This window comes from Parasteatoda tepidariorum, chromosome X1 (genome assembly GCF_043381705.1).
Source record: "Parasteatoda tepidariorum isolate YZ-2023 chromosome X1, CAS_Ptep_4.0, whole genome shotgun sequence".
NCBI lineage: Eukaryota > Metazoa > Arthropoda > Arachnida > Araneae > Theridiidae > Parasteatoda > Parasteatoda tepidariorum.
In genome coordinates, this window is record NC_092214.1 from 58,258,949 (window position 1) to 58,281,061 (window position 22,113).

The window sequence follows — 22,113 nt, forward strand, 5'->3', positions numbered from 1 at the left end:
GTCTTTCTTTTGCTGCAATTATTTGTAGTTCCATCTGAAATCCCGTGATAAGATTTTCCAAATTATAATAAGGCTCATTTAGTGATCCTATGGACATCTTCATAGTGATGAAATCATTTGAGTGCTGTATGTTTGCTATTCTGGTATGATTAAGATTAATATGAGAAAAGATTATATCCTTTGACCTTTTATCCATAGTTTATTCTTTTTGCTGTTTTTTCTTTCTCCCAGATGTAGGAGTTGCAATTTCTATGGGTAGCACTATGATTTGCTTTTAAGGTCCACTTATGTTTTTCATTTGCCGATACACAATTTATACATTAACTTTTATTCTTGCATGTGTCTGTTTTATGACCCGTCTCTGAGCAGTTTGAACATGTCTCTTCTTTTTTTTTTACAATACTTGGAGATGTGGCCGAATCCAAAACATTTGTAACACTGCGTGACTCTAATATATTCCCTCAATCGTATCCTATTCCAGCCTATATTTATTTTCTCTAGATACATTAACTTGTGGAAGGTGTCGGGGTCTGCATCCAGCACCCAATGATTTCCTTCTGTGTGGATAGGGAAACATATCCCTATCTCGGCCGTGTGGAGCATTGGATTTTGTTCTTTAATTTTCGCAATCAAATTCTCTTTGTTTATATCATTAGAGACGTCATAGAGTATAATCCTTGGATTCAACCTTTTTGGCTTAGTACAGTTGAATTTTCCAGCTAGTTTTCCTTCATCTATCTCATTTTTTAACGTTTGAACCTCCTTTTCATTAGTTAACTGGATGATTATGCCCCCTTTCCTTATTTTATTGATTCTTTTCACTCCAATTTTTAGCTTTATTGGATCTATAGTAGTTGTTATTGGGCTCTTTGTCTTGTCAGTATCCTCATCTTCATTTTTTGGATATACTAATAGAACATGTTCCTGTTCATTTTTCTCACTTGGTCTGGCTAGCTCTAACCCTGCCGGATCTGACACTCCCTCCTTAGCTAGAACTCTGCATAAGTGGGTTTAGTTTTGAGCTGCTCTGTCTTTTCATAAAGAAGTCCTCTAAGTTGATTTATAACAGAGTGCTGTGAGGTAATTAGACTAATAAAAGTCCCGGCCAAAGTCGTAATCTTATCTCTCGTTTCACCAGTGAACCTTACTCCTTTTTTGAGATAATCATACTTAGTTGTGCAACAATCTTGAAATCACAAAAATAACACTCAAGATGAATTGATATGACTTAGGGTGAAAATAATTTTGGCAATGTCGAGCATGCATTGTGGACACCGCAACAGTGGTCTTGTGTGATGTTTTCCGACGAGTCCATGCTTAGTTTGCAGTCTGATTCTCGCCGGACTTTCATATCGACAACGCCAGGTACCCGTTACCACCAAGACAACACCATTGAACGACACAGTTACGGTGGTGCAGGATGGCTCTTTCGGGGAGGAATTATTCTTGGTTCCAGAACTGACCTGCATGTTCAGAGTGTAACGATGACAGGCCACATCTATAGGGATGTCATTCTGGAACAACATGTACGTTTGTTTCGGGGAGCCATGGGTGCGGAATTTCTGCTTATGGACGACAACGCCCATCCTCACCGCGCAAACATTGTAGACGAATGCCTTCAATCGGAGGATATCACCCGTATGGACTGGCCAGCATACTCCCCGGACTTGAATCCAATAGAGCATGTGTGGGATATGCTTGGCCGACGAATTGCAGCCCGTCAACCCGCTCCCACCTGTCTACCGGACTTTCGGAGGGCATTGCTTGATGAGAGGTGTAATATTCCCCAAGATCAGATTGATAATTTGATACTCAGCATGCCTAGGCGTTGTACGGCCTGTATTGCATCGTCCGGGAATAGGTTCTTTTTTGAAATTTGCTCCAGGGAGTAAAAATCGCAATTTTTATTAATTATGTCAAACATATAGAATCATTTTTCCTCTTTACCTTTTGTTTAATACATAGACTTTACAAATAAGTCAAATTTGTTTGGCTTCTGTCTCTTTCTGTGCCTGAACTTCATTATCCTTAATTTATGGACATGAGTGTATATATTTTTATTCTTTTGAAGGATGAAGTCAATGAAATGTGGAGGTATCTCATTAAGAATTAAACTGATAAAAATAACAAAGTTACCATCTAAATATGAAAAATAAAGATTAAGAAATACTGCTCTAAAAACATCAGAACCTGCTTAAAAAACAAAATGGAATCTCGTAATTTAGTGACACTTCTTTTTCCTGGAAAAATGATCTGAGGTGTGCAAATTACATAAAGTGTGAACAATCCTTGAATTTTAACAGTTTTCGCGGTTATGATTAGAAGCCTCTTTTTGATTAAGTTCAGCCGTGATATTACAAATTGAAACTTAGGTTTGGCAATGCAAATAACGAAACTGTTGGGTTTTCTGTTTCAGTTTAAAATGTGTCTTATTCTGTTTAAAGAATATTCTTTCACTTATTTTCGAAATTCTTATTTTATGAAACTTTAGATTTATTTATACATACAAATTTTCGTGTATTTGGCGAATACTTTGTATTTTTAAATCTCTTTTGGCTATGTATTAGCTTAATAAACTTTTAATAATGGTTTTTTATTTTACTAGTGATGGTTAGTTGTATTTTTTCTTAACTCGCACTATTGTGTTATATAAAAGCTAATTTGTCCCACTCTCATCAAAAAAAAAAATTTTTTTTTTATTTATTTCTAAGCTTTAATATTCTCTAGGCAAATGTTATCGTAAAGCTGTCTTATGTTATTTTCGAAACCGGGATTTGCTTATATGTATTTTTATCTGTATATGTTTATATAGATTTGATATGTTTGTTTCTTTCTGTGCACATGCTTTTAAGTTGAAATGAATATTTTATATATCTTAGGTTATTAAGCCTTGTCGTGCGTTACTCTTTACTTTATACCCTTTGTTTGTTTAAAATACTTTGTGTAATTTCTGAGATTAAAATATTATCGGATATTCAAGATAACAAACTATTCAAGATAGAATTATAATATTTACTGGACTTTTGAGGCTATATGAGATGAGTCCTAGGCTACCTTGTTTTGTTTGAAAATCTAATTAGAATTTAAAATATTTCAAATTTTTAGTGATCAGGAATTACCCCTTCTCTTGATCCTTTCTGGGGTAATTCCTGATCACTTCTGGGGTAATTACTGATCACCAGTTTTAATCATAAAGGGACTGTTTAAAAATAATTATAAAGTGGTAATTAACAAATAAGAGATCAAGATCAAACAAATGAACCAAAAATATATGTTTAAGCAGCTAATAAAACAATTTATTTAAAAAGCAAAAATAAAGGTTAACACTTTAAATTTTCCAAAAATCTTTGTATTGTGCCATACATTTTAGGCAAGCAGCCAACTCATTCTCATGTTCTGCTGGAATATAAGAAAGAGTTTCCACATGGGTTACTTTTGCTGGATTTTGTAACTTCATTAAAGGAGATTGTAAAGTTAAGTAAGGTATGTCAACAGCTCTGGCAGCAGCTCTCACATTGAAATTTTCATTTTCAATCATTAAAAGAAATTTATTAATTACGAAATTTTAATTACTAGAACTAATTTTGCTTTCTAGAATCTTAGTATCCTTTTTAGGCTTATAATTTCTCACCATATTTATATTATGCTAATTTATAAACTTAAAAATTATTCTAACAATGTACACACATAAAATTAAGATAGAAGCAAGGTACGACAAATCGGAACACATTTGTCTAGCATATGGTTAAAAACAAATTTTCTGATTAAATTGAGTTAAAATATATTTTATAGTCGTTCCACTTGATAAATATGAACTGTTACTTAACCTTCCGTTAGTCGCGCGCACCTCACAGGTGCATCCCTACTGCACTTCCACCACCTTTGCCGTCAATAGATTTTTTCGGGGGTCGAGCCTAATGTTATGTTCCTAACTTTGGATTACTCAAATGTCCGTGTAAAACCGACCTTAGAACATGTCGATAGAGAGTTGGAACCGCTCAAATCACCCCTCTGGTGCAGCGCGACCATTGACGCAAGTATTATGGATATAATATTTTTATGAATTAAATATATATATTTTATCTCATTTTCTGTCCTTCTCAACGTAGCAGGTATAAATGGTCAAGTTATATACACAGAAAATGGTTACGGAGAAAAAAATCGCAGAACCTTCTTGCGTCAATTGGTTGAACATCTTGTGATGGAGGAAGAGATCCGACGCGGGAGCAAGAAAAGTTTATCTTCGGTACTTCGCTAAATAAGTTTTTTGATATTTATCTCTCTAAAGAGTCTTAAATTGGTAACAATTAACTATTTAAACTAGACTAAATTTCATTTGGCTTTGAAAAAATCAGAAACAGGTGCAACGCGATTAACCATGTCGGAAACAAGTGCGCGACTAAAGGAAGGTTAAGAAAAGACAATTAGCTATTTATTAGCTTATTTTAATACTATTTATGAAAAGAAATGACAATGATCAGGAATTACCCCAGTGATCAATAATTATCCCATCTGTAGGGGGCAACATTTGATATAGTTTCCTATAATCAATTATAATGTTTACAGTAGATGTGAAACAATTAAACAAGAGCTTACACTATTTTCATATCAAAGAAAAAGAAAGTAACTTAAAATATTTATTATTAAGAGAAGTAGGGAGATCTTTGCAGAAATGTGCACTTTTTGAAACCCATCTTTGAAATGGAAAATACAGAAAGCAGTTTAAAATATACTTATTTTGTTAGATTAAACAAAAATCTATTATTAAGTAAATGTAGTTATACCTTAGTACAAGCATTCTTGTCCATGTCTCAAATTTAGAAAAAAATTATTTTTTTTAAATAAAACTTTGGTGATCATTATTTACCCCAGAAACAGAGTGATCGTGAATTACCCCGGGTCACCCTATAAAAGAAATTTTTCTTTGACATAGCTTCCTTTGGGGATATTTCTGTATCGGGATCTGTTGCATCAATTACAATCGTCAAGGCACAAATGGGTTTTAAACATGCAAAATTTCTTAACAAAAACATGAAGAGGTTTCTCCAAGGGTGGCTATGCGTTATACCCTTCAAGTTGGTCCCCTTCTGTGTTTTTTTTTTTTTTTAAATTTTTTTTTTTTTTTTTGACTTCTCGTGGACCTTTGCCCGGAAATGAAATGCAAAGATTTGATGATTATTCTGCTGTAGTTTACGATACAGAAATCTTTCCTTTTTTTCAACAGTAATAAGAAGAAAGTGAAATTATTGAATTTTTAAATAAGATGATCATCTTCATATATTAATGTTAGGAAGAAAGAAATTTAAAATTAAAATTTCTATTTTTCCATTGTTTGAAAACTAAAAGTATTTTCATATGTCAGTCTGATGATTAATTACTTTTTATTTAGTTATATGCTCTAATTGTCTTTCTGCTATTATTATGATTTTATCACTCTTAGAAACTGTTTCTCTTTTGCAATTTTGTCCTAAAAATGGGGATTTGTATCAGTATCTGGGCCGAAAAATTCCTGAAATTTTGGCTACCACCGGAGTCTAGGAAAGAAAATTAATGAATCAGTACCAACTAGAAAAATATTAGTCATAGTCATTTCCGGAAATACTATGACACACTTTTTTTTAAATTTTTGCTTTAAAAAATCCGTTGGTGCTATGGCAAAGGTAGTCAGTGCAAACATATACCAATAACAAAATAATGCTTTAAAATTAATCTTACTTATCATCTTTTTTTCTGTATCTATATATAACTTTAAATTTTTTTTTTCTTGTTATAGTTGTCTCACCTCCTGCTTTGATTTATATGGGATTAGATAAGTTTGAAAGTAAGTTTGTTTTGGCAACTATTTTTTTCCAGGCATGCTTTTAATTCTACCTGTGTTTAAAAGTTACACTGTCGTGATATGTAGCCTAACAGCGATTTCATTTTTCCATAGTCTTAGTGTAAGGATTTCACAATCAATATGGATTTAATCAAAAATAAATATCTGTTAGAAATGTTCTAAAATTGCAAACTAATATCAATTTTCTCAGAAAACTAAATTTTTCTCATTTTTAATTGATATTTTTCTACTTAAATATGGCAGGGTAAGACAAGTTTTTGATTCACGAGGGACTGTACAATATAAGCTACGAATCTGCTACAAAATCCAATTTTCAATTTAATGTCTGATTATGGGGATTTAGAGAAACTATGTTCCTGGATAAAACAATGATGTGAAGCAAAAGAAAAATTCATGAGACAAGGAAGCCATGATGCTCAAATGGAAATGTCAAAATTTCTAACTCACATCTGCAAGAGATCTGAAGAGGGAGGGGGTGATTTCTGGCCATACAAATTGATAAGGTCATCAGTGCCGCATGATTGACACTTTGTGTTTCGCTTCGTCCCTCTTCCGAGAGATTTATTTTTAGGATTGGATGGGTCGGCAAACCACATCAGTCGGGTAAAGAGGAAGAGGGGAAGAAAATTCCTGCCATTCTTATTGATGAGGTCACCTCTGTCACATGATCAACGCATATTGTTTCGCTTCCATTCCTATCGTTTTGACTGCAGCCAACTAGCAATTTCGACTTTCTATTTACAACATAATGTTAGTGCTTCTAAAGTTGCAAGTGGGAATTTAGCTCTGACTTTTTATATGAGAAGATTTTTAAGTTCGTTTTCATATGTGATATGCCACTGCCAAAAAAAATTGTTTACGTAAAATGCCTGATTTCTCCTTTATATTGACTAAAATTGGAAGTACAAAGGTGTGACTTGTGCAATGATAATTAAACATTTTAAATATGTTTCTCACAAATGCAACAAGTACAAGAGTGCAGCCCTTCAACCAAAAATTACTGTGACAATTGAAGAAGTAACATATTCTAGCTTATCTATGTTTAGGTGATTGACAATCCATATACAAAAGGAAAAGAGCACACTAAAATCCAAAAACTTTTGTATCAAAATCAGATTTTCCATAAAGTTTGGCAAATTACCATTCAGCCATCAGAAGTTCTGGATGTAATACATCATCCTCATCTACAAGATCTTCATTTTCACTTGTGTCTTCATAGACTAAATTATCTATCGACTATAATTATCTATGGACTAAATTATCTCTCCTATACATATTGTTAAAAGCTGGAAAAGAACTTAAAAGGTCGAAATTTTGATTACTTGACCTTTCAGTTAGTCAAGCTTTTACTGCTATAAAATCTTGTGAATGTGATATTTTATAAAAACTGCTTTTGTAACCTCTACAGGTATTTTCTATTCATTTGTAGATGAGTCATTGATTAAGTGGGGCTTTCCAGAAGATGTGTGGTTTCATGTTGATAACTATTCATCAGCTCATGTTTATTTAAGATTACAAAAAGTAAGATGGTACTTTTATTACTAATTTTTAGAACTAGCTCTTCATTCATCTAGTTTTATAGTGATTCATCTAGTTTTATAGTGAAGCATGTTTTATGTTGAAATATACAGTAGAGAACCATTTATCCGGTATCCAGATAACCGGGAAAAATTTTGCTCGATTTTCCCGCCATTTTTAAACTAGAACGAAAAAAGCGGAAATTGGACTCATCCTTGAGTAGAGGAAAATGTAAGGAAGGGGAAAATTTTTTTCCCCGTTTACCCAGAGAAACGTCATTTCCTCCGTGACCTTGAAGGCAGGGAAGGGAGGAATGTTTTATTTTTTTCTTCTGGCCGTCAATCAAACTCAAGGGTGTGGCATGCTGATTTCGTTTTCTGCTTGATTTACGAGGGGGGTGGGGAAAATGCATTTCATGCATATCAGTGAACAGAAAAAGAAAGGAGAAAAATATATTTATTTGACATCGACTAATAAAAATAAAATCTTTTTCTTTTGAATAAATTCTCATTCTTTGGAAGTGCGGTATCAATTGCAAGTTTTTCTTGGTGTGGAATCACATCTGCTGTAATTAAGAATCTTGTTTTTATCAACAAAAAAAATAAAATAAAAGGAGAATTGTTTATTAATTTAAACATAGGATTATTTTATGAAGCAGATTGAAGTTTTGTTTTTCTGATTCCACTATGTTTGATTTTTTTTTCTTTTCGCGATAAATTTCGCGATCAATAAATTAATTCCTTTTATTCATAAATTTTATCATTAGGTTTTTTTTTTTTTTTTTTTTGAATTCCGTTGATCTTGCCTTGTTCCGGGTTTTAATATTTATGCTAGTGCCTTTTTTAACTTTCGTTTCGTTTCGATAATTTTCAAGTGTTTTTATTTAGATTAATAAGTTTTATTTTATCGTTTCCCCCCCCCCCCCCCNTTTCTTTTTTCTCTTACTTTATGCATTACACTTTTTCCTTGTACTTCGGGTTCGATAAAACATCGATTAACAACACTTTTTGGTCGATCCAGAAAACCGGGAAATTCAGATATCCGGGATAGCGATGGTCCCGAGCATCCCGGATAATTGGTTCTCTACTGTACTAGCCTTTATTATATCTTGTGCATCACTATAATCTTCCTTTGAAAAATCACATTATTGACAACAACAACAAAATCTTGATCTGTGTCTTCCTTTTAAAGCTATGCTGGAATGACAAATGACAACTATCAAGGCTGTAGCCAGGATATTTTTTCGGGGAGGGGGGTATAGTAAGAAGCAATGACAGTTTCAGACATGCAAAGTATGTGAAAAACATTGTAACAAATATTGTTTATTCTGTTGTTTGCAAAACTTAAACTAGTAATTAAAAATATTACATAATACTTATTTTTCAATTAATATTACATAATAATTATAATCAATTTGTAAACAAAGTTTACAAAGACATGCGGCGGGGATTTGAAGAAAATTTTTAGATTACTTTTTTAGGACAAACCAGAATATCCCAAAATATGCTTAATAAAAGATTTGATTCGACAGTTTTTGTTTTTCTTTTTACTGAGAGGCTCAGAGAAAGACTAAAAAGTTTGAATCCCAGAATTTCGGGGGGGGGGATTTGTCCCAACGGTCCCCCCCCCCTGGCTACGGGCCTGACAACTATAAATCTGAAAAAAATATTACTAAATGTATCATAATAATTTTATTCCCATCTTTAAGTTTCTACTAGTTAGTTGCTACCTTAACCACTGAGTACAATACTCACTAAATCTGCTTTGCATAAACTAAATCCAAACATTTTGTGAGCGTTTATTTTAGTTTTATTTTCTATTTTTCTTTCTTTATATAAATGAAAAGCTACTGTCTATTTCTTTTTATAGATCATTTTATTCTTCCTTTACAAGTTAGTTCTTTTTCATAAATTGTTCTTTTTTAAAATTAAAAAGAATTACTCTTCGCTAACTGATACCTGAAGCATCAGTTAAATTTCTTTTCAAAATCATGTGGTTGAAAAATGGGTTAAAATTTCAAATATGAAAAGATAATGTTAAAAATAGTTTATAATCTAGTTACTAGTGAATGTTTTTTAATTATTGTATATTTTAAAGTTTTGAAAATCTCTGGCAGAATATTTGTAATTAGTGAATGTCATATTTCAGAACATTAGATATAATTTTGCTCTGGGACTTTGTATTAAATATTTATATCATCGAAATATTAAATATTTTACTTTTGTTAATTTTATTCTATTAAAAAATCAGCAATTATTTAATACTCATTTTACTATGAAATAATTACGTACTCATTTTAGTTTTTTTTTTTTTTCAGGGTCAAACATTAGATTCTATTCCATTACCTTTATTGCAAGACTGTGCTCAGTTGGTGAAATCTAACAGTATTGTTGGAAATAAAAAGAACAATATAGATATCATATACACTGAATGGTCTAATTTGAAAAAGACAGGTGATATGGAAGTTGGACAAGTTGCTTTCCATAACAGTAAAAACGTACTTATATTCTTAGTTTCTTTATTTGTTTTGTTAGACATCAGCTACTATGCATTTTATCTATAGAAAAATAAACAAGCTTAGAAAACAAAGGAAAAACTGATTGTTACTAGAATTTTTCCCCCCTGCAATTTATTAACAACTCTTTTGTTTATATACCCTATAACTCAAATGTTCATGAGTATGCCTTTCAGACAATGTGCATTTTCAAAATATTGTATCAAGTTTATGATGTAGTTGTAAGCTGGCAAAGTGTAAAGTTTTCAAAAAACTTTGAAATTTTCTTGAAAGATTTCAGAAATTGAAAGATAAAAATTTAAAGTGTATTTTGTTCTGATCCTTTTTTTTTGTGCACTGAAAATATTTTTCAACCTTTTAAAAACAGATGTTTAAATAGTTCTCAAGTAGTTTTTCTCAAAGCACTTATATTGCTTTTTCAATTCCACGGCTATGTAACTAACAGGCAATATATTTTCATTTCTATTGTTAAATAAGAAATGTTTTGCAAAATTAGAAGATAAATTTTTCACAAAAATTCAGCCAATGCTAAAACAGGGTGCATAGCATTTTTAAAAAGTGCTTAAAGGTGCTTATTTTTGATTTACGTTTTTTAAACAGCCATTAAAGATGCTTTTTTTATTTGGGGTTTGTAAAAAGTGCTTAATTTTCTATTTTTAATAAGAGATTTTTTCTTTGCCTTGTGGATTGTCGTTCTAAATTACAAGAAATACATGATTTTCAAAATTTTTCTGCAATATTTATCAGAAACTAGTTATTTTATCTAAATTATGTTAAGTTTTTGAATTTTGCCATGTGATTGGAAACGTGTCAAGGCGACCAAGAAAATGGAGATTGTAAGTTCTTTAAGTTAATACTCGTCTTAGTTTTTCTTTTATTACTCTCTTATTCACCATATTTGATTGAAAAAAATATGCGACTTTCTACTATTTTTAAAACATCTAAATTTTTTGCTTTATCCATACTAAAAATATTGTTAAGGCATTTCCAGACTAATGAATCTATCATTCTCCTGTCACCTATCTTTGTCTTTGCAATGAAATAATAGAAAATGATACTGCCCATGTGAAATATTCCAGACTTTAGTCTTTTCATCTGGACAACGATCTCATAAGCTGAAATGATGCTCTCAATTCTTCTTCCCCGCTGAACATTTCTTTTTGCTTCAAATCAATTTGCTTTCAATTCCTCTTCCTTACAACATTTCCTATCTACGACATTTCCTATCAAGAGATGGAGAGGTATTAGGGGGATAAACCTAATAACTCGAACCAACTGAGGAAGTGACGTAGGACTAAAAGCATACATTCGGTATTATATGAAAAACTTGAATATCTGTGTAAATATTAAAAACATTCATTTCTCTTTAGCTATATCTGAAATTATGTGTATATATAAAACTTTTTCATATATTCTTTTTGTATTAAAAAAATATTTTTTAAAATTTAAATAGTTTTTGTAGATTATTAAATTATTTCTATAACTTTGCAGTTATTCTAAAAACAATTTCTGGCGTTAAACTTTGTTATTAGTATACCCTTACCGTAAGCGGAATTTTTCCACTCCCGAGAATGTCCGCTTATCCGAGGTTTCACTGTATTTTAAAATTATATTTATGTTTAAATAAATATGATTTTTTTTTCAGAGTATCTTCAAAAGCTAATTTTTCAGTTTAAAAAAGTATTTTGGGGTAAAATGTATCGAAATAAGTATCAAAAAGCAAGAAAAGTTTAAACATTTTTGGCTTTTTTGGAATATAAATGAGAGTATAAAAATTAATATTTATGGTGGTAATTTAAAGTGTTTTTGCTATTTATAAAGGAAATGTATTGATATTGAATATAGTTACTTTAAGGAAATTGTTTCTATTTTTCATGAAAAACCTGCCAGATGAAGCCAGAAACTTTCATGAAATGAAATCTCAACTATATCTTTAAATATGCTTATTAAGTTGTACCATTATACTATTTTGGTAATTTTTTTAAATTATATAATATGTCAGTTATATTGTTATTCCCCCTATCATTCTTCTTTTTAAAAAGTGAAATTTAAAAGAAATTTTGTTTTCAGCATCAAAATTACTATTTAGGGCTATAATCAAACAAGTAAATTTTTTTTAGCTATTCTGTAAATTGATAAAATAAGTTTATTTAGTTAAAATATGGTTATTTTATCAAATGACTGATAAAATATATTTATTTTATTTTTATTGATTGAATATGATAATTTTTTAAATTGATAAAAATAAAGATTAAAATGTGTTTACTAGGAAAAAAAAATGTATTAAGTTTATCAATTGTTACAGAAATCATTAAAATCTTTTTTATAGTCTTCTACTGTGTTGTTCCTCTTAAAGGAGTAGCTCAAAATATCCTAAAACAATCTTAATATTTCTAGTATCGAGTTCACCTATTTCCAACCATCCAACCGTATCTCCTACAAAAAGTTTATGTTTGAAAAATTTTTGAATGATGAATTAACTGTTAAACTGAAAAACTAATAAGTTCGAACATCAGTTGATATACAAAATATATATAATCTAATTAATTATTTACTGCTCTCTAATGACAGCTATACTAAAAAAAATATTTTCTAGTTATATATTAGCTTAGCCAAACTGTGCTATTGAGCAGAAAAGTTTTCTTTTACGATTAAATATTTTGCTGAAGAGAAAATTTTTGTTATTTTGATTTTTTAGTTAAATTAAATTGTTAAGACACTTTAGATTAATAATTAATTTAGCATTTTTATGTACAAAAAAGTAGTTCAGTTGCTATTACTTATATTTGATAGAACTTGAAAGCAAATGATACTTACCTTTTTATGTTATAATGTTTAAATTATACTTGAAAATATTTTATAAATTTTTCTATCCAAACTATTGGGTTTATATCAAAGTATCCAATATTTTTGGTATTCAGTTGCTTTCATCATATAATTAATGTTTCATTTAGGTCAGAACAATAAAAGTTGAGAAAAAGAATAATGCTATTGTAAATAGACTGAATAAAACTAAAAGAGAAACATTTCCCTGCTTTCAATCTGAACGAGAAGAAAGAGATCGTTTGGAAAGAGCGGAACAAAAAGTAAAGCAAAAGATTGAAAAAGAAAAGGAAAAGCAAGATGCTTTGAAAAAAGAAGAAGATGCCCAGCTAAGGTACTGCGCAATTTTTTCTACTACCTTTTAATTTTACTGGTGTAGAAAAACTTGCTGTCAAAATGTGTTAAAACTTGCATTTAAAAAAATGAAAATAGGATATTCAAATGTGAATTCGTTGTGAGCCAATTTCTTGCTGTTTCAATGAAATACATCTATTATGATGACGAAAATCTTGCATTGTCTGAAAAAGCTGACTAATTATTTAATGTGTGGCCATTCAAATTTTACAAAAGCACTTAAGTAAGGAGAAGATTGTGATTCGATGACTGTTACTTAATAGTGGTGGAGGAGTATGCGCAATGCTTCGTAAAACACTAAAAGCTCCTTAATGTTCAATTTTTCTTAAATGCAAAAAAAAAAAAAAAAATAGTTGTATACCACTATAATAATTTTGTGAAAAGATTTACATTGATTATGAAATATTTTTTTTAATTAGCATTTATGCTGAAAATGCAGAAAAAATGCAAATTGCAAATGCAAAAAAAATTCTTAAATGCAAAAAAAAAAAAAAAAAAAAAAAAAAAAAAAAAAAAAAAAAAAAAAAAAAAAANATAATAATTTTGTGAAAAGATTTACATTGATTATGAAATATTTTTTTTAATTAGCATTTATCTTGTCTTAACGAAATATTTTTATTTGTCATAGCTCTTGTTGCTAAAAATATTCTAGATTGTAAAAATATGTATTTTTTAAGCTCTAAAGCAAACTTATGGGAAGAAACCCCTGCATCTTTTTTATAGTATCATTATATAATAATCAACTAACAATTTAAACAACATTAAGTTCTTATGTATAATTTTTAAGGACCTTTTATTTGCAAATTTTGCTATGTCTATGTTAGATTAAGCTGCATTTTTACAATAATAGTCTTTGTCTGACTGAGTTGAAATTGCAGAAAAAATTTGATTTATGAAAATAGTGCTGCCAGTTCACTCCATTAATTTAGGTACTGAAACAGCAGATATAAACATTTCCTCACGAAAACTGGGGCTTTTTAGGGTGTGTGACTAGTAAAAGTTTCAAACAAAAATATCAATAATCAAATATTGTTCAATCTAACAATTGGATTTTTTCGCATTAAGATTTTACCATAATAACCGATGAAGCGCAACCCCCTAATTTTGATGAAAATTGATGCGATGTCGAGGGGAGGCAGATAAATGGTACCAAAGAAAATGCAAAGCATTGCTTTAAAAAAATAAACTATATTTGATTGGGCATAATTAAATATGAATCGCAAAAAGTAAAAGTAATTATAGCAAAAGGAAGTAAATATAATTTTTAATTAATAAATCTAACTTTCCTTCTACTGCAATCCTTTATTTTTAAATCTGGGTATAATTTCAGCAAATGCAAATTGGTGAAAAAATAAAAATTTAGTGAAAAAAATATGGAAGACAAAATATTTCATAAAAAGAAAGATAATTTATTTGTATCAACCATACAGTTCATTAATTTTATCTGAGTTTTTTTCTCCGTGTACTTTAATGAAAAATAATTAATACTTTAAATGTTTACATTGAAATAATTTCAACATTGCAGTTTAAATTAAATTCTAAAAAAAAACTAATCTCAGTGACGTGACAACCCATAGAGAACAAAGGCCTACTGTGCCCATCTCAGTTTTCTTGACCTTGGGCTCTGGGGTGCAGGAGCAGATGTTCCGGTTAGGTGATCAGCCAAACGCAGAACCTCCAGTGTTTAGTTCCCAAGTATGCTTGGTACTCATTTATCGACCCACTGAAGGGATGAAAGGCTGAGTCAACCTTGCCCGGACCAAGGATTGAACCCAGGACCTGTGGCACAAGAGCGCGAGGCGCTACCACTCAGCCACCGGGCGTCCCAGAATAAGATCACTGCACTCTTCATTCCTTTCAACAGTAATTTCATTGTCTATAGATCCGACAATAACTTCGACTTATCGAGAATGAAAAATCCCATCTTCGCTTCCATCTAATGCTTTGGAAATACCATAATGCTTAAATGAGTTTGAGATAGTCTCTTCGGAGACGGCCGACATAAAACCGTTCGCATCTTGCCGAGTTGGCTGTTTTAAATTCCCGGCAAGGATCTTCTGTTTATTTCCAATGAAAAGCACCCATTTTCTTCTTAAAGCCCTTTTAAAGGGCGCCATTCACGAAACATCTGCTGGCTGCCAAAGGCTTATGCACCTTGCCAGAATTAAAGCTATATCTGTGTCCAGACTTTCTCATTTTTCAAAAAGACTTCAGGTTCTATGGATTAAAGCCTGAGCCACAATAATTAACCTCCGAACGTTATCCACATTAGGACCCCAAATCCTCGTTATCCAACTTTCCATATGGTTAGCCGTTATCCGTCCATGGACAGAGCAGATAACCTTAATGTTGTCTGGTATTTTTAGGCAATTCTAACAAACAATTTTAAGTACGATTCTAAGAAATGAACTCTCACTTTTAATCCACTTATCTTCCATTCAATTCCACATCCTTTCTATTCACATTTTTCTTTCCCTGTTAGGACACTTCTAAGAGTGACGCCCTCCTCGTTTTACTCAATCTTTCATGTTCAATCAGCCCACCTACCTTAAAAATTTCCCTTTCTTGCCAGTGGGCATACGTACCATTCAACGTGACCTTGACTTACATGCAGCAGGGAGAAAATGTTGACCACATGTGTTGAGGATTACTTCTTCTCTCTTTCCACTGGACTACAAACATCTACACTTTTGTTAGCAATCTTCAATTCAGTTACTGTGGTTGATTAATCCTCTTCTAATTTCCCCACTCATTGCTCTGTTATGGCATAATATTAATCTTCTACCTTAAACATCAAGATAATTACTTCTTAGAAGCCTATTTTGGTTAATCCGACAGGAAAACGAGTTCTAATCTGTTTCTACTGGTCTATATTTTGCATCAGCTCAATGATTTCTTTGTGTAGGTAGCATTTACCTCCAGGATTCAATATTAGGTAGCCTAACTCTGAAAAAACATTTCCATAAATCATTTTGAAATAATTGCTGTTAGCTTTGACAAATAAGTAAGGTATTAGTACTTGATATTTCACTCAATTTTTTTTAAGATTGACAATGAATCCCCTGTTAATCAAAAGTTAAAAGTATTAATTGAAAGAATAATTTTTTTTCCAATTTTGCAGCATTTTGTAGTTTAATACTAAATACTATAATAATACTTAAGTTTAATACTAAATTCTTATTTGTCAATATTTTTCATAAATTGATAGATATTGGTAACTATTCATTACCAATATTTCAGTAACTTTATATAATAATTGTAAAATGATAATGTAGTTTTCTTTTGTAGAAGCTATTCATCTCTAATGCAAGGCCAGATGCATTCAAATCAGGTATAATTTTTTTTTTTACTCTGAAAACAATTTATGTAACAGAACATAATTTATTTAATATTATTTTTTTTATTGTCTTACTGCTTGTATCTCGTTTTTTGTAGCGTTTTTAGAGGCGAATGAAGAATAGGGTAATGTATTGAACAAAACTTCATGTGAAAGCCTTTTTTTCAACATGTAATTAAGCATAAGCTAAAAATATAATTAGAAGTGTCAATGCATAACAGAAACTACACTAGTTAAATACATGCTACTCAACTTCTAAATGAATCAAATGAAAATTTATAGAATTATCTACTAATAAGAAAAAGTCATGCAAAATAGGCAAAAGCCAATTCCATCCGTCTGGGCAAAATATACTATATTGTTAAACTCTATCAGGTATGAGAATCCCCTGCTTTTCCATTTTTGCTTGATTTTTACCCGATTTTTGTATGATTTTCATCTGATTTCCGCTTTTTTTATGTTTAAAAATTTTGGATTATTACGGAAAAACAAAATTTTGAGATACTAAATTTTATAATTGTACAAAAAAATCTCGTTTAATTTTCGCTTCGAAAGATTACTGCAAAAAAAAACATAGAACTTACAACGCTCTAGCATTTTAAAAAAAAAATCTGTTTTGATATAAAATTGTCATGACTAGAGCATGTCATACAGTGATTAATCAAAAGCAGGATTTGAAATTCATGGATTGAATCTATCAAAAAAGAAATGGAGTTTTTAAAAACAATGTGAAAATCCCAAGTAATAACTGATGAAAGTTTCATTGACAAAACCATGTGGACAATAAAATCATTGCAAATTGTGTGCATTGCAAATGTTACTAGGTAGACAAGAAAATCGTATCAAATCCAGAGCCATAAAAAAAAAAATTCTTGAAATGCGTGAATCAAAAATTTCTGTACAAAACAATGCAGTATTAAAAATCAAGATTTTAAAAACCTAGTAAAATTTGTGGCAATAGTGAAAATGCAGTCGATTAAACCACATAGTTTTATGAGTGAATCTTCAATAATTGAGGCATAAGAAAGTTAATCTTCAAATCAGCGATTCGAAATTTCCTGTGTGTGATAATGTCACATTGAAAAAACATTTAAAAACTGTGGTAGTTCGTGATATAACTGACAAAAATACAATGGTATATCCTCGCATGGTTATGGGTGAATCATCAATAATTGAGTGTGTAAAATAGTGATCCTTCAAATGCGCAATTCAAAGTTTGGGTATTAATAATATCTTATTAAAATATTGAGATTGAATATTGAACATGTGAAGATCTATAAAAATGATTGAGAAAACCACATGGATTCGCATTGGAATTGTCACTAATCAAGTGGATTGAGAAATAATTGAACAAAATGCTTGATTCGGAATTCATGGCATGTTATAAAGGCTTTTTAAAATATCGAGAATTTTAAAAACCAAGTGGAAATCTACAACAGTAGCTGCCAAAACGTCAATTTATATATTTTTGTTGAATGAAATTAACTGTCGTCTATTTGTTATTTTTTATTAAATGAGGATGTTTAGTAGTTTTTTTACCTTAAAGACCTATTATCTGGAAAAATCTTATTTTTCGGAATAGCCGAAGTCCCATCAATTCCAGATATGAGACTTTCCCTGTATATTCTGAGAAATTACTTAACTCGCAATACTTAATATAGCTATGAACAAAAAAGTATTTTCAGAAAGTTTAAGAACAGAAATTAACATTTGACTTTCTTTTGGGAGTAGAAAGATATTATTGTACTGTATAGTATTGTAGAAAGATAATTGTTTTGTATAATATTAATTTTACTTTTACTTAAACTTTTTTCTTTAATTGTAAACTGTGTTCTCAATTTTGTAAGCTGTTGGCTTAGAAATTTCAAATATTGATAATTATTAAAAATATGTCAAAAGAACAGGGAAAATAATATTTTAATTTTGTATGCTCAAAAGATTTTTATAAATACTATCTAGAAAGTAGTTTATGAATTCATAAACAAAGCTTGTAACGGACAAGTTTGATAAAAATTACTGACATGCACTGCTAAAATTTGTCAAATAAAAAATTTGTATCTTATCCAAGAGTCTTGCTTAGGTGGGAGACATATCATTTATGAATTAACATATATGTCTGTCAATAGGGAATGGCAAAAGTTAATAATTTTTTTTTAATAATACTGTTTTATTTCTTAACTAATTTATTAAAAATACTTACAATTTTTTATTTCGATATTTATCAAATTAAAAGAATAAGCAGAATAAACATTTTATTATATTGCTTTTTTTAAAGCATCACCATTTTAAAAATAATGAACTTAAATTAGTTTCAAAATGATTAATGCGGAACCAAGTCTTTAAAATACAAGGACCAATTCACTCTAATGTTAGAGTTTTTTTTTTTACTTTTTCTTAAGTTCATAGAATTACATAGTTATTGTCAACTCATCCTGTATTATTTGCCAAATAAGTAACTTTTTATCTACATTAGTAAATTTCTTGAAAATGTTTTAATCCTCTTAACGTTATCACTTGGAAAAAAATTACATTCTGATATTTTCAACTTTTTTCAAGAATTCGAGGGGTTTGGTGGTAGCCAGGTATCCAGCTTAAGTTTTGGAACAGCCGACATATAACTATACCATCTTTAATTTACTTAACTTTCTTATGAAATATAATTTCTTTTTTTTTTCACTTACTACATTTGTGACTGTTTTTTTTTTTCAGGATGATGGTGAAGACTCTGATGACTTTATGTAATTTATTCATTTATCATATAATCATTTATTATATAATCATTTATTCAACATTATTAATTATTAATCATTATTATTATGTAAACATTTAAATCATTGGAAGAAATACATTGGCTTAATCATTTTTATGTAAACATTTTCTGACTGTAAAAATAAAATCATCAGTTTTAATCTAACATTTGACTGTTTTATGCAGCTTTTGGAATGATTCATTGGCAAATAAATTAAATGAAATTCTTTGAACAATTTCTGTCTGTTTTGAAATTTTTATGCAAATCCTTCAATCAGAACTTTATTGATGACACTCAATGTAACTATCATCGTGGTTCAGACTAAAACAAATGCTATAATGTGAGATTGTTATATCATAAGTGCACAAAAATATTAACTCATAGCTAAAAAATACTGGAACAATTTTAACATACCATTGCTTTACTTTAAGAATTTTGCAGCTTACGAAAGAATTGATAATAACTTTTTTTCTAGAATAATATATACATAAAAGTACAATTTGAAATAATACCTCTTATGTGAAAAATGTATCAAAGATAAAAGTCTGCCATTTAAATAACCTGCATCAAGATAATTGCGCTAGCAAAGACCACATATTTTCACTCTAGAATAAACCACACAAGGCGATTGAACTGACATTTCACAAAAAGAGTGAGTGCAATTTTCAAACAAGAAAAGTATGATTTATAAATTCAATGTATCCTTTAACCCCTTGGCATATGAAGACGTCTGCTCCGGACAGCAAATAAATATTTTAAAGTGGTAATTTATCAATTGTGATTCTTGGTTTAATAAATTTAATTTAGTAGATTTTTATCCACCACTGTTTCTAAATAATTCGTAGGCTTATATAATTCACCACTTTATAGTAGTTATGTCATGCTATACCTTTTTAAAAGCAAGCAAAAATAGTCAAATATTTGCAAAATTTAGTTTGTAGTTATTCACCGTCTTTTAATTATTTTAGCTTGTCCGGAGCAGTTAGCATCTCTATCAACATTCTATTGCAAGTTGTTTACAGTGCAATCAAAGATCATTTTTATATCGCGAAATAATATGTCAAGGGGTTGAAAGGAAAGTTACACAAATTATGAATGTCCACCTATGGCGTAGTAAAAGAATTTAGGGAGTCAGGCCACTCTTCCTTAATTCAAAGTGTTATACATATACTGTGTGGTAACATCGAAGAAAATAATGGTTAAAATTATTTCTTAAAAATTTCTCTAAAAACTCTCTAAATCAAATACTTAAATTCTGGTATTGGAATGAACAGTTCAGTGTGAAGGTTTTAAAAAACATTAAAATTACATTATGGACTATTAACATTGGTCATTGGAATAGCAAGTTGGACTTTTACATTGGTGGTTAAATGATAGGGGCACCGTAATGAGCATAGACTGTATTTTGTCAAATCGTTTAATTTTATTTATTATATAATTAGTGATAGATAAATATATTTCCAAATCTTTTTTCATTTCTATTTTTATCTACCAATTATGCTTTCTGAAAACCTAGTGAAAGTTTAAATGAATATTTCTCACAAACACATTTTTTAAAGTTATGTAACAGGGGGACCGAAATTAATTTTTACTAAATTAAATAGCTTAAAATGTATTTCTAGTATAATATTATCTTTGTAAAGTATTTAAGAAATAAAATGGTGAAACTTATTTTATTGTTTATTAAGTAAAAATAGTTGAATAATTATAATTTGCAGATTTCTGAAATGTGCATACGACACATATTTTGACAAGGTTCAGAAGCTTACGGCTGGGCACTAAGCATATATATCAAACTTCAGAAGTTCCCACCCTCTTTTATATGCTGTCTGCAAACCGCCTTGGTTCTTAAGCTTATCTGAGCTTCATCCAAAATTTTAACCTGTACGATCAATTTTAATGTGACTTAATGTGTTTTTGCCTTACCAGAGTTAAGTGGTTTCTGGTCGTGTCTACTATCTCATTCTCACTGTACAGAAAAAAAATTTCTCAGTGGACATATTTCCAACTTTGATAGGGTTAAAAGTATAATAAAATTTTTTATCATAAAATAGGTTAGGTGGTAAAATTTGTATAATTTAGAAAAAATAATAGTAAATAAATATATGTTTAATTCTTTAATGTTGTTCTCGGAAGATTTTTTCTTTAAGCTGATCTTTGAGAGTGGAGAAAATATTATTCTGCATGTTGGACTTAGTCAATTTAGCTATGAGGGTCTTTGAAGAAGACAAAATACTACCTGGCGACCTTTAGAGTATCATTATCCAGAGCCGGGAAAAGGAACCCAGGGCTACAAAATTTGCCTTAAAAATTTTACAGTATCTTTTTTTCTAATATTCTTCAATATTTTTCAAATGAAAACATGTTTAAGTAAAAACAAAGCACACATGCACTTTTTAAACTCATCTTTTCCCTACAGTTTAACACGAGAATGGAAAATATGTTTCTTGTAAATTAATTGATTGAAAAGGGAAAAGAACCATTCATCAAATACACATTTACCATTTTTATTTACAGTTTAAATTTCGTTCTGCATTTTTGATGCTGCCCGTTCCTCTTCATTGCTAGAACTTCCTTTTGTTACTTTGCTACACTTCCTGCAATTAGACCAGACCCTTCTTTTTTCATTGCACTGTGGTGCAAAGGGTACTCTTGTTTTTGTCTTACCTGAAATTTTTCCTAGACAAAGCAACTCATAAGTGAACCTAAAGTTTTTTTTTTTTTTTTTGTGACCATGAAATGAAAAGAGGAACTTTGAAATTTTTTATTGTTAGTTCTACTGAGAGAAGATGCAAGTTCTTTAATTTTGTCATTAGTATTTTAATGTGTGTTTAAAGATGGGTTTTGTTGATATACCGGTAAATGTAATTTTTTTCTTCATTTTATAGCTTTTCCTATAACATTTTTTTAATGACTAAATAAATATGAACAAATAATTTGGTAAAAAAAAAATAAGTATTTCTTGAGCAATATGAAGA

The 22,113-nt window shown here is 30.0% G+C and overlaps 1 protein-coding gene across 2 annotated transcripts; it reads left to right on the plus strand.

The window, feature by feature from the left end:
* Window positions 1-2,369: 2,369 nt before the first annotated feature.
* LOC107457483 (coiled-coil domain-containing protein 25) lies at window positions 2,370-19,300 on the plus strand. Of its 2 annotated transcripts, none has more exons than XM_016075650.3 (7): window positions 2,370-2,610; window positions 5,774-5,821; window positions 7,269-7,360; window positions 9,675-9,854; window positions 12,827-13,029; window positions 16,338-16,380; window positions 19,096-19,300. In XM_016075650.3, exons 1-7 carry the CDS (start codon window positions 2,586-2,588, stop codon window positions 19,126-19,128), a joined length of 624 nt encoding a protein of 207 aa, XP_015931136.1. In that variant the 5' UTR covers window positions 2,370-2,585; the 3' UTR covers window positions 19,129-19,300. The 2 variants fall into 2 exon arrangements, with proteins under 2 accessions (XP_015931136.1, XP_042898032.1); XM_043042098.2 differs by lacking the exon at window positions 2,370-2,610 and adding an exon at window positions 3,212-3,483.
* Window positions 19,301-22,113: the final 2,813 nt, after the last annotated feature.

Excerpts from the sequence above, each read along its gene's own strand:
- LOC107457483 (XM_016075650.3), top strand. The coding sequence starts at position 2,586 with ATGGTTTTTTATTTTACTAGTGATG. Across the intron at positions 2,611-5,773 it reads TTTTTATTTTACTAGTGATG|TTGTCTCACCTCCTGCTTTG; the intron begins GTTAGTTGTATT and ends TTCTTGTTATAG. Across the intron at positions 16,381-19,095 it reads GCCAGATGCATTCAAATCAG|GATGATGGTGAAGACTCTGA; the intron begins GTATAATTTTTT and ends TTTTTTTTTCAG.